Source organism: Branchiostoma lanceolatum, chromosome 17 (assembly GCF_035083965.1).
Source record: "Branchiostoma lanceolatum isolate klBraLanc5 chromosome 17, klBraLanc5.hap2, whole genome shotgun sequence".
Classification (NCBI taxonomy): Eukaryota; Metazoa; Chordata; class Leptocardii; order Amphioxiformes; family Branchiostomatidae; genus Branchiostoma; species Branchiostoma lanceolatum.
The window spans coordinates 16,472,185-16,488,250 of NC_089738.1; the positions used below are offsets into that span (position 1 = coordinate 16,472,185).

A 16,066-nucleotide genomic window follows, 5' to 3' on the forward strand; every position below is an offset into this window, starting at 1 on the left:
TATCACATGTACAGTTGATTTTGGGCACCGCATAGTCGCGATACATATAACATTTCACGGTATGAGATTTATTTTGTTCGCGTTGATTTTCATCTCAAGACAACTTTGAAGACATCAATTTCTTTCCTGACATGGGAGGAATGTAGCAATATCGATTTTGTTTCGGCGCGATGGTTCGAATTCGGTTTGTCCTCGAGTTTTATGCGCCAGAACGAACCCTGCAGTTAGCCTGGCTAACGGCCTATCTCCAGCTCGCTGCTGTGGCAATGTACAGCGGACAGACCGTGGAGTTTTCATGGTCACTTCCATAAAGGACTCTCGTTGGTGTTTCAGTTCTTTTAACGGTTCCCAGAGTAAAAACATGGCTATTTCCTCGTCCAATCAGGGCCGTGCATTTCTTGTGATTAAATCCACATAGTATGGCCTCCCAAGGGGTAGGGGTGTACTCACCAACGAATAAATCGACTAAGTCCGACGCCCACAATTCACATGCAAGACTAAGTTGGAGACGCCCATGTTCTAACCAACGAATAAATTGACTAAGTCAGAGACGCCCGCGGACTGCCAACGAGATCCTCGGGTGGACGGATCTGTACCAAAACATAAACTCACCACGCCCATTCTTAAACTAATACTATCATCATCATCACCATCATCGGTCGGTGGGGGGGCCTTGGTAAGTCTAATACTATAGGTCTATGTCAGCAAACTCTGCGGGAAGGGACCGTTGTGGCCCAGAACAGCTAGACTTTGTATCACACAGACTTCGACATTTCAAAGAACAGATGTCTGTTTTTATTCTGTTTGGTTTATTTGCCAATACAACCTCAAATTGCTATGGGTCAAAGTTCAAACCTTTCATTTGATGGTTTGATTGCATAAACTTGGGTAAGGAGCTTTTATTCTCAAATACAATATCTATAATGATGAGTATTGGTAATGATGTATTCGCATCCGTACTTGAAGCTTTTGCAGTACCAATATCCCACAACTGACGAGGACTCTGCCAATGGAGATGTCTGTAAAGTTGCAGAGGTATTGAGGGCTAAAAATTACCTGCTCTACGTATACGTGTATATCTCATACACACACCGTAGTCGATAGACAGTCTTTGCACCCACCAAAGACCAAATGCAGAGAAGTCGAACAGAAATACATTGATTTGTGTGCTAGCATCATTCAAAGGCACGGAGGGCAGAAAAAAGGAAGACATTGCAATCCCAGGCCCTTATGATTTCAACACGACGGCATTCATCCAAGTAATATTGTTCGTGACAACATTCGTATGACGTCCGTAAGATTTATGGCCTTTCAGAGTTTCAATGATTACCTTTCTTACTACATGCAACAAATAAGATTTATCATTGTAGGAGAGCATGCACCTAGAGACAGTTCGTGTTGATAAGGGAATTTTTCTGACATCGGTGCAGAACATCCACGTTGGGCTTCGGCAAGTTTTCTGGTTGATGTTGTTGCATATCTCCAGCGCCGCGGTTGCTTTCCTGGGGTACATGTAGTTTGGGTTTTAATCCCTATCAACTTGAATGCTTCTTTGAGAGGTAGACTCTAGCACTACGCATACAGGTGCTCAGATTATAAGGAAATATGGCATTTTAACTAGCTTCCCGGGGGTAAAAATCATGCTCAGATAGCAGATATGGGAGTGCCATCACATTTGGGGAGCTGGATCCGACAGCTAGCCGATGTGGTAAACACCATTGTCGCGAGCTGCCTAGCAAAAGGTAGTACCGACGTGGTCCATGGAAACATCACTGAAAAGGTGATCAACAGAGGAAAGGGTTCTTATTCAATGCATAGCAACCTTGTTCCCTGTATAAAAAAAAATCCTTTCATAAATAGGGCGATGGATTTTTACGATTAGGGTTCTGTTTGTGCTGCGCATGCTCCAGTACCTGACGTATTAGATTCTTTAATGTTCCTTCACATATTTAGCCATTAGTGTTGCTCAAGTCTAGACTGCAACACGTTCCACACTTAGTTTTTATTCTTCCAATTATAGGCATCGTTTGTGCCTAATCATCAGAATCAGTGTTTTTGGATAGCAGCACTCTCTTGGGGCACGCGTTCCAATACACAAAATTCTGCAGGGACTGAAGGAAGTGATTGGTATAAATGCAGACTGAAGTGGAAGGAAAATTTGGAGGAATTTTCCATTACCGTAAAATTACAAGACAAATTGCCCTAAATATAAAGTTTCGATTACCTTCTTCCTTTGGCAACAAGCATGACCTGTAGCAAAATGTAATGATAATGTCGATTGCATTCTTGAAGCAATGGACTTCATGGGAAGGTATACTGGAGTCTTCAGTTAAAATGGCCAATTGGGCAATTCAGAACTGTAACAGGAGGTGCACAGTGTGTACAATTATTACTCAAAGGTTGCGCATTCCTATCCATTTCAATGAGCAGATTTTTTTTACCAATTTGCACGTCCCTACTTCGACATAGCTCCGAGGAAGTATGCCTCGAAGAGAAAAACATGTTGTTTAATTACTTAAGCATTTGATAGTTGCGGTAGATTTCCAGTGTACGCCAAGCATCCAATATTATCTTCATACCCCATGGCAAGGATACGTAATTTCAATACAGCGTCTACAAACGGAAAATGAACCGTCCCGCGCAGATTCAGATTGCTCAGCACATGGTTAGACCAAAGATCAATCTTGTCCGATGGGGGAATACTGCTTATAAACCGGTAAATTGTATCGCAGTGCCGCAGGAAAATTGATTCAGAGTGCAAGAAACTATTTCCCTTGTGTTTTTAAAGAAATGTATTGACTGCTTCGCTACGTGCTTAACTAGGTCTCGGTGAGCAAACTGTGTCTACGTCCGCTGAATTTTCTTTCTATTTGAGCAGACTAAAATCAACAAAATACAGCCAGTGTACTTTAATTCTATGGAGTTTATACTGATAAGAGACAGGCGTATTTTTGGTGTTTTCCTGACAGGGCATTATGTTATACAGCCCGCAGCCTGTACACTATGCATAAAGGAGGCTCTGCTAAACTGGGCTCCACTTTTGTTGGCATGGCCTATTAAATAGGTCTTGGTGAGCAAACTCTGCCTACGTCCGCATGACTTTTTCCTTCTATTTGAGCAGACTAGAGCCAACATAATACAGCCAGTGTACGTAAGGTCTATAGACTGTATACTGATAAAAGACACTCGTATTCTTTGTGATTTCCTGGCAGGGCATTCTTCTACACAGTCTCGCCCTCGACCTATACAATATACATTAAGGAGGCTCTACTAAGCCGGGCTGTGGTTTCCACTTTTGTGGGCGTAGCCTCTAACCTGTCAGCCAATCAGAGAATCGCCTAGATGTTATCGTTAGGTAAATCCGATTCTATGATTGGCTTACAACTGATTAGATGCCACGCCCACAAAAGTGGAAACCTGGGCCCGGTTAAGCTGACCCTCCCAAAGTATATTGTATAGGTCGCGGGCGAGGCTCTGCGTAGGAGAAGCATATGCATTTCATGGAGTGATAAGCGTAAAACGACAAAGGCCTGCTACGATTCAAACGGTGTTATTACCAGAATAGTAGGCTACGTCTTAGCTTTGACCGTTTGTGGTGCGTCTTTTATGGTCATGGGTGATGTTTTCCCTATGGTACCATTTGTATATCTTATTTGTATCCACGAGCTAGACAGACAACTTTGTATTTCTTCCTCCTTGCACCTGTATAAACGCCAATGCGCCCATCACTAGCTTTGAAGGGTACAACTCTGGAAAACGTAATCCAGTCAAAATAGAGTAGCGGGAGAAGGTTTCTTTGTATTTCCTTCACGTCAAAAAGCCCACCGGTATAATGGTCTCACGCTAGCTGGCTTTGACAAGTCCAACTCTTGAAAAACGTAATCCAGTCAAACTAGAGGAGTGGGAGAAAGGCTCTTTGATAGTACAGCTGGGCTTACCGTGTAATGGGGGAAGGGTTGTAACTGACAGCAGTATCTAAGAGCTTCAAAGCGATGTTAAGGATCACCACCCGTGGATCGATTAAGGCTGTCTCAACAGCAGGTGTCTGCCAGGGCGAGATTTTAAATTCCAAAGGGCCTCCGGGCCTTCGATATACCATCACATGTATGCAGCTGCCTGGCCCAGAATTCGCATCCTTGTTTCCCTGTATACTTAGCTGAAGGAGTGCCACTCTTCCAGCCTCCGTTGCAGACTCCTTCCGGCTGTTTCATTTTTCAAGTTACAGTTTTATTATCACATTTTTTTCGTATTGCTGGCCAGCATCACGAAAAAAAGTGTAACAATAGAACTGTAACTTGAAAAAGATAACAGCCGGAAGGAGTCTGCAACGGAGGCTAGCACTCTTCTGGCTCTTGAGTGAAAGCCAGTGCGTTTGCAATATTCATATATCAAAACATTCCATACGTAATCTATTTATCCTATTATTGAGGAGGGCAATCAATATTGAAAAGTGTCAACTCTACATAGATTAGTATGGAATCTAATGGGGTTTACCAACCATCCTATTATTCATAACATCGTGACATCTCAAGGATAGCTACACAGTTAATGGCCACGTCTTGCTGCAGAAGTCCAATTGTTTTCAGCTGGATGAGGCACTAATAGGAATCGACCATACCATAGATAGCCCTCTATATGTAACCACATGCAAAGGTTATCACAATTTTTCCCATTGTAAAGATTTTAAACGCTATTTTCGTACACATGTATACGGTTGTGCACCTGTGTTTGGAAATAGTGTATAGAATCTTTACATCGTCAATTGCCGTCACAGATGAGCTTTCATTCGAATACAGTTATACTATGTTCAAAATGAAAGGCAAATGTTACAATGTCAGATACCCTCATCTCTCTTATCTATTACTTACATTTTGGAAAAAAAGACCCCAGTTGTTTGTTTTTTAAGCTGGACGACATCTCCTATGTGTGTATATGTCCTACGGGCGAACATATTTTTCAACAGTATTCTACTAAGCGGAGTCCACATCACGATGGCGACTGTGTGAGTATTTCCCATGGCTATAGTTTTAAAAAGTGGCAATTTTCTTATCTAAAGAATAAAGCAAGTCGAACTGGATTCCATTAAGAACAACACTTTACTGAAACTGTCCGTTCACTGACTGCAACAGTATTCTACTGACTAGAGCCTACATCACGATGGCGACTGTGTGAGTTTTCCTCATGGTTATAGTTGGAGAAAGTGGCTATTCTCTGTTTCTACCCTATCAGAAAAATATAAAGCATGTCAAACTGGAATCCATCAAGAAAAACACCTTATTGAAACTGTATGTTCTCTGACTGCATCATGATGGTGATCGTGTTTTTTTCCCACGGCTATAGTTTTAAAAAGTGGCAATTTTCTTCTCTAAAGAATAAAGCATGTCAAACTGGAATCCATTAAGAACAACACCTTACTGAAACTGTCCGTTCTTTGATTGCAACAGTATCCTACTGACTGGAGTCTACATCATGATGGTGACCGTTTAAGTATTCCCTATGGCTATAGTTTTAAAAAGTGGCAATTTTCAAGAAAACATGTCGAACTGGAATCCATTAAGAACACCACCATACTGAAACTGTCCGTTCACTGACTGCAATAACCCCATTGCCTCGCCCAGCGTTGCCCCGGGCCCGAGATGCTCAGTCAATTTAGCCCCCATTACCTCCGAGATGTCACCCCATATACATCATAATTTGCCTTTTCAGAGCGACCAGAGAGAGCCTTTCAAGCTGTAAGTGGGGTGGAGGCCCTATCAACTTCATCGTGCCACGACTGGAATCAGTTGAAAGACCATCATCGACAAACCCAGCTGTAAAAAGAAAGCTCCTACTCCCAACTCATCAATTTTTACAGTCTGACCTCCGAGCAAAGAAGTTTTAAGGCTAATAAAAAAGTTCTTCCATTGTTGCCATTACTGGTTGTAGTGCGATTACCATACCATATAGCCGCTACTGCTTTCATGCGCATTTAGCTTCCTGATGGACCCTGGCAGTTCAAGGGCTATTGACGAACACACAAACACCCACATGTCTATAAAGGTGCCAAGCTTTAGATGTAGGCTATTCAATAACGCCTTGCGGATACGTGCGTAGACAGCTAAGAGAATAGCTACTGATTCTTTTTAGAAGAGGTTGTAGCCTTTTGGATATTGGCGTACTGAGATTTCTGGTTGAACGTACTGAATACAACTGAAATCAATATAGATGCGTAGACAGCTAAGAAAATAGATACTGATTTTCAGTAGTCTTTTTGTATATTGGGCGTACTGAGATTCCTGCTTGAATATATAAAACTGAAACTAAAATAGATGATTTTAAACTATATGTCGTACCCCTATGTGCATAGAGTGATTTCACGTGACGTCACCGCTGTGAATGCCGCCATGTTGTTTTCCCTATTTGCATTTTAGCGAATCACAGCTCTAGCGTTTTAGGATCTCCTGATCCTCTAAAATAGGCGATTAAATGTCTACAGCTCAAAGCAGAAGATTCTAGAATTATAATTAAGAACTGGCTGATAAAACGCAAAAATGCTGTGTACGCTTGAGCTAAGTTCAATTGAAATGCAAATCAAGGACACCAACATAGGAGTCATAATAAGGAACTTGAAGGAAAATGCACTATATTCAGCACAAGTAGTGTTCTTGCAGCCACCTCAAAAGCTGCTACGCCCAGCCCAAAAGAACGAGCTCGTTTAATTCAATTAGGAGCACTTGGGCTACGAGATGCCGGCCGGATAGGAAACGGGAATGCACCAAACGGCGTTTGATAAGAATTGAAAGTTAAAGTGGTCTTCATTAGGTGAACGGTAATTAAGTTTCCTGTGAACGATGGGCGGGATACTTTGATTAAGATCGCCAATGAGTCAGTAATGCATAATTTGATTGAGCACGCGGGGGAGGCAAAACGTACGCTGTACAGCTCTTGTCTCCACGAATGCAGCTTCTACATTTTTACCTTCGCAAAGAAGAATCGAACAATTCCGAATCGAACAAGAATCGAATCAAAGAAGAATCGAACAATTCCGAATAAAGAATGATTTTACTACTATGTTTTCAGTAGCGTTTGTTTGTATGTATGTATGTGTGTATGTATGTATGTATGTATGTATGTATGTATGTATGTATGTGTGTATGTATGTGTGTATGTATGTATGTATGTATGTGTGTATGTATGTGTGTATGTATGTATGTATGTATGTATGTATGTGTGCATGTATGTGTGTATGTATGTATGTATGTATGTATGTATGTATGTGTGTATGTATGTGTGTATGTATGTGTGTAAATAAACAGCTAAATTCAAGAAGGCATGCATGGATTGTCTTTGTATTTGCATGTAATCTTTGATCTCGTTATGTCTATGAAATGTTACTACCGTATGTGCAATCTATAATTCCAATGTTGATTTGTGAAATCTGTAATAGTTTTGTTCCTGTTCACCATTTTCAGATTTATTGACAAGGTACTAACGTATATACTTCACCGATCGGCTTGCGACGGTCGATTTTCTTCGCCTCCTACTTCACTCTGCCTACATCAAATTTAAACTGCAATTTCCAAAACAAGTATTTGGACTTACCCAAGTTTTCGACTGATCAACTCCAGTCCTTACTAAGGAATGAGCAATAGACTGCCTCTGTTTCTAAAGAGTTTACGGCTTGACATTTTGACGAAAACATAAATATACAAAGAACATCATAGAAATAGATAAGCAATTACAATATTTAAAGCCATCATTGTAATTTCAATCAACACTACAATTAGTTAGGATTTTTCCATGTATTTTTATGTATTATCATGTATGTTAATAAAGTTTAAAAAAATGCATTGTCTCTGTGACGTCACGTTATGCATATAGGACGCGTGCTCAAAAGTCTGTACTTCACTCATTCCGCACTGACGATTGAAACACATCTCCCCTTGCTATGTAGCATTGTTGTAACGCCGAGTCTCATTTGTGTGTGATGATTCTCTTAAGAAAGTTAACAAAATTTCATAGGAGCGACTAATGAACCTTACGTGCATTTTTCCTGACCACTTTTGGATGAGCTACTTCGAAGCTTCGTTACCCGCCTTTCAAAATCTCTTGGAAAAAGATCAAGTTTCTTCAGTGTCCTTTTGTGGTAGATTTATGTGGGTTCAAACGTTGGCTAAACTTTGGGAATTGACTTGCGTTCTGTTCTTCTAAGACTGTTCTCCCTGAAGGCACATCTTCGCCGCTCACCCGGGAACTTCCTTAAAGAACTTCAAACGGACTCGCCTTTCTCCCGTCTTTTCAGCCTGCTGAAATTGAATATCGGCTGTTGGGCGGCCGGGCTCTGGACTCGTAATGGTTGCTGAATGCGAGCAAATGAACACTTACTTCTCAATCAATACCGCATGAGGACTTTGTGCAGTAGGAGAGCTATGGGATTGTGTAGTTCTCGTTACGTTGTGAAGTCGAGACCAGGGTACCAAGGGCCCCGCGCTGTTCAATCATTTATAGGACTGGCCACGTCTACTAATGTATTCTATACGTTTATGAAGAAGGTTAGACATCCAGGAAAACAATATATCAAGACAAACTCTACAACTGGGTGGAATTAGGAGATGTACTTTAGAAAGTTTCGAGTAACATCCGTCACTCTTCTTCAGCGTCACTAGAATTAAATAGAGCTGGCAGAACTAATATAGTACATCTAACTGGAAAAACCGGTAGAACATGTTAATATATTCTCTGTGTTTTTTTTGTCAATAGCGTTTATTCTAGGTAGCATTCTGTTAGTTGATTTATTCATGGTTGTCTGTAGTCGGAATACATAATTTCTCCTGTCTTGAAAGGTCGCATTTCTTCTATTAAAGTATCCCTCTTTTGCATGACTTGTGAGGTACCCCTGACGATTCCTTGCAGATTCATAGACCTTCAGGACTGAACCTATTACCACTGCATCATCCATTTACATCAGATTTACAGCAGATGATTGATATGCTTTATTAAAGTATTAGCTTCTTAGGCAAGTAGAATTCCTGGAAGATTTAAAATCCTTGATGAAGATGGTAGTAAAAACGGCGCCTGATAGGTAATTGACCTCGTAAAGTTGAAATGTATGCAACAGAGTTGTCCATGATGTTCTTTTGGTATATTGCAAAATTGAAATACGTTTTAAACAATGACGGCAGAGAATGACAGGATCACACATCTTAACGTGAATATATCACATTATTCCTATTTTGATCATTCTAACATGAGTTATTTCATTACACATAATTGCTGATTTCGTGCACTACATGTTTACAAAATTACAATACAATGAATGTTACTTCACCTTACGAGATAACAAGAACCCACAAGATGGGTGCCTAGTTCGTAAGATGCGATTATACCATACCGGAACTCTTAACGACAAAATTATAGACCGCATCCTCCCCCGTATTTACATCTAGGAAAATGTAAGTAATCTTCAAGACAGCTCTCTTTGTGATTCTCATGTTGAAACATTGGCCAACATAAAGATGGGCGTGGATTAAATTACCAGTTGTTTATCAAAATGCCAAAGTCTTTTCTGGTTATGGTCTTTTATATTGGCAGGCCAAAACGTTATCTCCCTAGGTGCATGATGGTGCCATCTATTATCAAGACTGTGACCTTATCTACGGTGACCTGTATGTTCTAAGGGGTAATTTTCCCAGAACTCCCTATCATCATATCAATTAATGGGCCATGCAGGCGAAGGGTGATCTTCCAAAGCGGCGCTCCGACTTCTGTGGTTGGTAATAAAGGTATTTGGCCACTATTCCTCAAATACAGCAAACAATTGTAATTAGCCTGAGAATAGATGCAATTTCGATCACTTTTACATCTACCCTGGCATTACGAGTATCGCGATAGATACCCTGTTCGCATACCATGTCAGAACACTTTTAGGTAAGTAATATAAAGTGCTTTCCGGTACGGCGTTATGTCCCTCTCGTACAGGTGCCAAACCCTGCTATCAAATCAGACCAATTGAGAGTTGACGTTGCAATTCAATCGTTAAAGTACCTCATTAAAGCTACATGGAATACAAATGATCGCCTACCGAATTCCCAGAAAAACGGTATCAAGATGGAAATATGTGTATATCAGTATCAAATCCTGCCATACTGCATTAAAATTCATCTACTTTCCACAATTCTGACCACCACATTTGCTAATACATTCCGACAAATAAGACGTATATCGAGCAGTGTATAGATTTATTCTCAAGTGGAAATACGACCTCTGCCGGGCATTAGTCATTGAGTGGCCTCTTCGCACAGCATAATTGCTCAGCAATATATAAAGAATTCATGAGGACGGCCCATACAACCTGGCTATTATGACCAATCCTCCCATTGTCAAGGACGTGGTTCATAAGAAGGGCTTTGCTGGCTTCCCAGAAGAAGTATTGTGCGTATGTATGAAATACATCCGCAATTTTTCTCTGCTACGATCTTTGCCGGGTGAATATAATGGTCGTAGTTTCAGCAGGGTACATGATCTACGTATGGCCTTGTAGCAAGAAGGCTATCGCTTTTCCGTCCTGCGTCGAGTTTCAGCAATGATAGATTTCTATGGTCACACGGTTACTATCGATTTATTGCCGAACTAATCCATTCATTTCACTTCAAACGGTTTGCAAAAAGTTGTAGCAACCGTAAAATGCCATGCTGAAACAAGTTCTAACTCTAATTTTTTAGTTTTAATTAAACACAAAAATTGGACTAACCCAAATTTTCGACTGTACCAACACAGATGAATTTTCAAGGTAAGATGCCATGCATAGAAGCTTTGAACATCAGACGCCTGTTTTGAATCCCTATGTATATAGATATGAACTTATCTGTCAAGTGAAAACATCATGTCATGAAATTTGCTGACATTTAAATTGATGATATATTTCCATAGAGTTAGGACTTAAATTACTGTGTATCTCTGTTATATTGTATCTGACCCTTACCTCTTCCCTCACGACCTCAATTAAAAGCGGCCTGCGTGCCGATTTGAACTTCTCATGAATAAACAAAGTTTTAAAAAACAGGTCTTCACATCATCATCATCATCATCATTATGCTTCCGGATTCAATACGGTGAAATACAATAAATAAAGTTTTTTCAGGTCTTCACAACTAACATATCTTTTGGTCCATAAAGGTATTTCAGACTCCATCGTGCAGAAAAGCATTCTGTCGGACAAAACTCCTCCTGTGGCAATAGGAGGCAGAATCTTTAGAAGCCGATGTAGAGAATACAAAATTGATGTTCCTTTTGCTCCACCAACGCCTGATAGTTATCAGTGCCTTGCGATGCATACCGTGCTTTCGAGATTGCCAGCCCCCTCCCCCGCAATGCCACAGGCCAACGGTTCGCTGATGGGAGCCTTGATATAGCGTCAGGGAGTAAAATATTTAGTTAATGTGACTCCAAGGTAATTAGTAGGCATAGAAACGTTTCGCGTCAGAGAAAGCTAAATGTTTTAGTCCTCTCTTAACTAACTTTTTAACGAATTACTGTCATTTGTACAGAGTTTGAGCTCAGATAGACGGGAATGCTTTAGATTGACTTGTCCTGAAATTGCCCGTCCAGTCGGTTGCCTGGTTGAATAGTTGGAGTGAATAAGTGCGTGACTAAGCGTGCTTATGTGCAACACGGTCGATTTGCAGACAATGGTATCAATGTCAACATTTAAAGTACAACTTTATAGTCAATGTAATCCTGAATTAGTGTCAACAAAGTTGTCTATTGGGCGTGCCAGCGACATTTCTTCTAACCCGGGAATCTAACGACCTGCATCGCTCCGGTTGCCTACGCAGTTTGGGGACTTTATGTCTAGACTGCCTGTTGAGCCTTTACACGTTAAATCAATCATCAGATTTGAAACCCTTTAAAACCCACAAAGGTGAGCTCATTATCAAATCTTTCTCATCAATACGACTGCTGCTCTAAACTCTTAAATGACATGTCGAAAGTGTGTGGCTAGCACTCTTCCGGAAGACAAATATGACATGAGCGAGCCATAGATCAAAGAGGATAACTCTCTCCACAGGGACGTATAGACGCCCACGCACACCTACATGCACTGTAGACACAACAACTCGTCTTCTTTCAGACGTCAACTCCGTCCGGAAAACTAGAGAAGCACATCTTAATCGACCATGACTTGGCGAAACACCAACATCTAGGAGAGATGCACTCAAAGCCGTCCCATTTCAATCGCCGATTGACTGGGTTCCTCTTTTGAGCAAATCCCTTTCTCACATAACGGAAACCTTGATGGTAGCTATAAGAATGGGACGTCCACATCGGAATGTGGATTTATAGACAGTAGTCATGTAGAGAACGTTTCGACCTTTTTTCTTGTCAAGACCTCTTCAGACAGCGCCCCTTAGGACGGCTGTGCGTTTGAGATTACGGCAAATTCCGTCTGCATTGTTTAAAACAAAACGCTGCATTAAAAACCCTTCATTCACTTGTTAGGCCATCTCCAACGAATTGGCTCCTGTACCAGAAAGACTCGTTTGTTGAAAAGAGCTCGCAGACTTCCCTTTCGACAGATTTATCTGCCAAATATCTTCGCGGGTTATAGACGTGTCAGTTTAAGAAGGGCTCATAGGGGCATTAGACGATGGTCTCTCGGCGAGAAGCTTCCCTCGGGCTATTTACTTTTCTGAACAAACAGGGCAAAAGGGTTACGAAATATTACCCCCATCACTGGACAGCCAAATGGCCTATCCAACAGAAAACACCATCGCAGAGCCCACACGGAAAGAGGAAAACTCCATTACAGCTTCTTCAAGCATCCATTCTTCAAGCAGCAATCTGGGTAACAATCTCTGACCCCATTTTATTTCCTCATTCTTGTTACTGCTCCATACGGAACTCCCGGAGGACAAGGAACTCGCGGAAATGAAATGACGAAGCCGAACGGCAATTTGCGGTGCAGACAGTGCATCTTTCATGTTTCACTTAATCTGTGTGGACACGAATCATATGTCTGTAGACCACTAGTACTTGTTTACTTTACTTTAGACAGTTACGGTATTCATCTTCGAGTCTCTTTCGGCCTGAGAACGATGGTACTTTGTGTCGCTGATGCATATGTAGTTCCACAAACATTTTGACTGGTTTCTAAAGTTAACGATAAATCAAGGTGGCTACACAGTATGTCAAACTCCAATGGCGTTCCCTGTAGAGAATAGTTCAAACACATGACAAATGTCGAAGAAGATATGTCTTTCAAGTATCATTTTTCACACACCCTCTACACTACAGGTGAAGGACCTACCGGCAATTCACCGAACATAGACACTCGCTAAGATTACATTAGCGTAGCTTAGACGACGTCTTAGCACAAATGGAACAGTAAACGTCTTCAATCATTTGTATCAAATACATAAGATCCATTCAATGGGCTAGGCAGGGTCCAATCATGAATTAGTAATCATCCACCTATCGGCCTTTCAAGAGATCGCTGTTTGGAATCACCATCGGACTGTGCACAAAAACGTTTAGGTAGGATTTTCTTCTTCCTTCATATTTAATACGATGGATATCTATTTTACGAACATTTGAATGGGTCGATTCCGTCTTCAGGCAATGCCGTTATTACTGACTTTGTGGGCATCTATATGGATGTGAGATTTATATAAGGCAGATATATCTCAAAAGATATGACCTTGAGGAAAGAAAGGTCACATACTGAATGGAAAGAGAGCGGAGGACTGAAAACTCTCTTGCAAGGACGTTCAAGTTTTTAGCTAGGAACATGCTGTTCAATGTCAAATTGCAAAAGCGAATGAACGTCGCAATGTGTTACAATAAAATCTGAATGATGTTTGAGTAGTGACGAAACTATGACAACAGGACTGGTACAAATCAGGGTGTGATGATAAAGTGAATCATAAAAACGTCACAGAAATTACCTGTACCCAACACCTAATTGCGTTTCTGTTGCAGGCAAAATGCTTTTGGCAGAATCAGCAAAAACGAAATTGGATCGTGTCAGTTGCGACTGCAGAATATTAACTGCCGGGAAATGTCGCATTACTTTGCGGAAACAGCTTTCTTCCGTAAATGTAATAACGTACTTAGCTGGAATATAAGGCCTCAAGGCATGTCTACGCCGGGAACGCTGTCTGTCGGGAGTTTACGTCCTGAACTCATTCAGAAGTGCCATAAATTGTAAGGCTCACATAGACATGATCAAGCCAACTGAAAGTAACGGGACCAGACACTTATAATATTAGCTGGCTTTCATATATAAATTTCAGCTGACAACTGCATGTAGGTATTTGTTCAGGCGGGCTTGTGTTCGTTCCTACCTTCGTTTCTTGGGCTGTTTCTCCTTCTTGTCCATCATGTCGGGCACGCAGTCCTTCAGCTCGGTCCAGTCGGCGTGCAGCCCGCACGACCAGCCGGTGGAGAAGCGGGAGAACAGCCAGATGTCCCGGTCGGTGCCTGGGCGGTAGCACTGGCACCTCTTCTGCCCCCGCCGACACTGGCACGGTCTCTCCAAGTCCATGTTCGTCACGAGCTGGCGACCGAAGCTGGTTCCGCCAGTCTTCTGCATGTGCAGGAAGACTATTACGTCGGTTCCGGATATGTTGAAGTCCAGATCTCTCTCTAAGGTAGACGGGCGGAACGTGTACTTCTTTTGCGGTAGGTCTCTGGCGTGCCGGACTGGCGCTGGCTGGTCTTCTCTATTGGTAAGAAAGAAGCTGTCTGACTGGTCTATACAGGAGTTGTCCATGCAGGTCTGGTAGGCTAACAGTCCGATGGCCAGCAGGCCTAGGCCGGTACCCACTGCCGTCTTCCACCACTGCACCTCCATCGTGGAAGAACCTTCCCCACCCTTGTCTGTCTCCACCAGTATACGGGTGACGAGGTTTTCACCGCCGATTCTTTACCGCAGCGACGACGACCTTCTCTCTACAGGACGAGTGGCCGCAGAAACCCCGCCACCCAGACTCGCATCTGCTTGGATTTTGAGTCTAAACCATGTACACATGACAACGACACACCACGCACGGCCATGCCAGGACAGGGAATGAGTGATATTTCGAGAACCCAACCATCCACTGGAGTCTTAGTCTGCAAGTGGTGCTGACTGTCCTATCGCTGCAGGAGAAGGCTTTGTCTCCTATTGGTCAGGACTAAAAGTCATTACCATATGCGTATGGAAGGATTCTTCCCAGCGTTTGAATCTCTCCTATATTTGTCCGCGGCTTCGCAGCGAATCAATCAAATAATCATTAAAGATGATAATGAGGGCGGTCCATTGATGGCTAAAGGGGTGTGGGAGCAATTACGTTAGAAGGCAAATGTAGTTACAGTAAGAAGCACCTCGGTAACACAATGTTTGGATGATTTCAGTTGAGAGCTAGATGGAAGTCTTCGCGATCGTAAGGTCCTTTGCCTTTGGGACCAACCTAATGACGTGAATTGCCATGACTGCCAGTCCATTATAAGGAAAGGGGCGTGACTGTTGGACCTCTAGAAGCCGAAGCAAACCAGATGAGCAAATTACTAATAATAAGCCTATTTTACGCCGATGGAATGACTGATACAAGTATCAGAGATAGAGGTACGTACGATTACGGTAATCATAATCATGATGATTGTTATCATCACTCTCATGAATTTTTTAAAGAACGATGTATCATGTCCATTTTGTGTTTGCTTAATCAATAATTGAATGGCTGTGATCAATGAATAAATTGCTTTGAAATCAACCACGCGGAAATTTTTGCGTTGGCGTATGGTTTCATGGTACTCTTTGTGGACGAAAATAGCGTATAAAATCTCCCAGCCAATAGTGGGGTCCGCACTATTCAAATGATTAACGTACATGAAGGCAAGGGCACTAGCTTTTTATCGTCTTCGAGGGATGCATTCTTGCTAGGGTACATTCTTGTAATCTTTTTCAGTAATTGTTTCTCTACGATTGTCGACGTAGAACTAAAATTGCACCACCATTGTGCCAACAGGATGCCCCAGTGACGAATATGTATGACGCCCGCAAACCTGTCTTGGTCCAATCTTTGTCCGATAAGGGCCATTCTATTCC

The 16,066-nt window shown here is 41.9% G+C and overlaps 1 protein-coding gene across 1 annotated transcript in view; it reads right to left on the reverse strand.

Annotated features, from left to right (window-relative positions):
* The window catches only part of LOC136423232 (heparan-sulfate 6-O-sulfotransferase 3-B-like), a 43,660-nt gene extending 28,538 nt beyond the window's left edge, over positions 1-15,122 (reverse strand). The window contains exon 1 of the mRNA XM_066411333.1: positions 14,322-15,122. Coding sequence (XP_066267430.1) covers positions 14,322-14,830 — 509 coding nt within the window. The 5' untranslated portion in view covers positions 14,831-15,122. The remainder of the gene's footprint in view (positions 1-14,321) is intronic.
* Between the last annotated feature and the right edge of the window lie 944 nt (positions 15,123-16,066).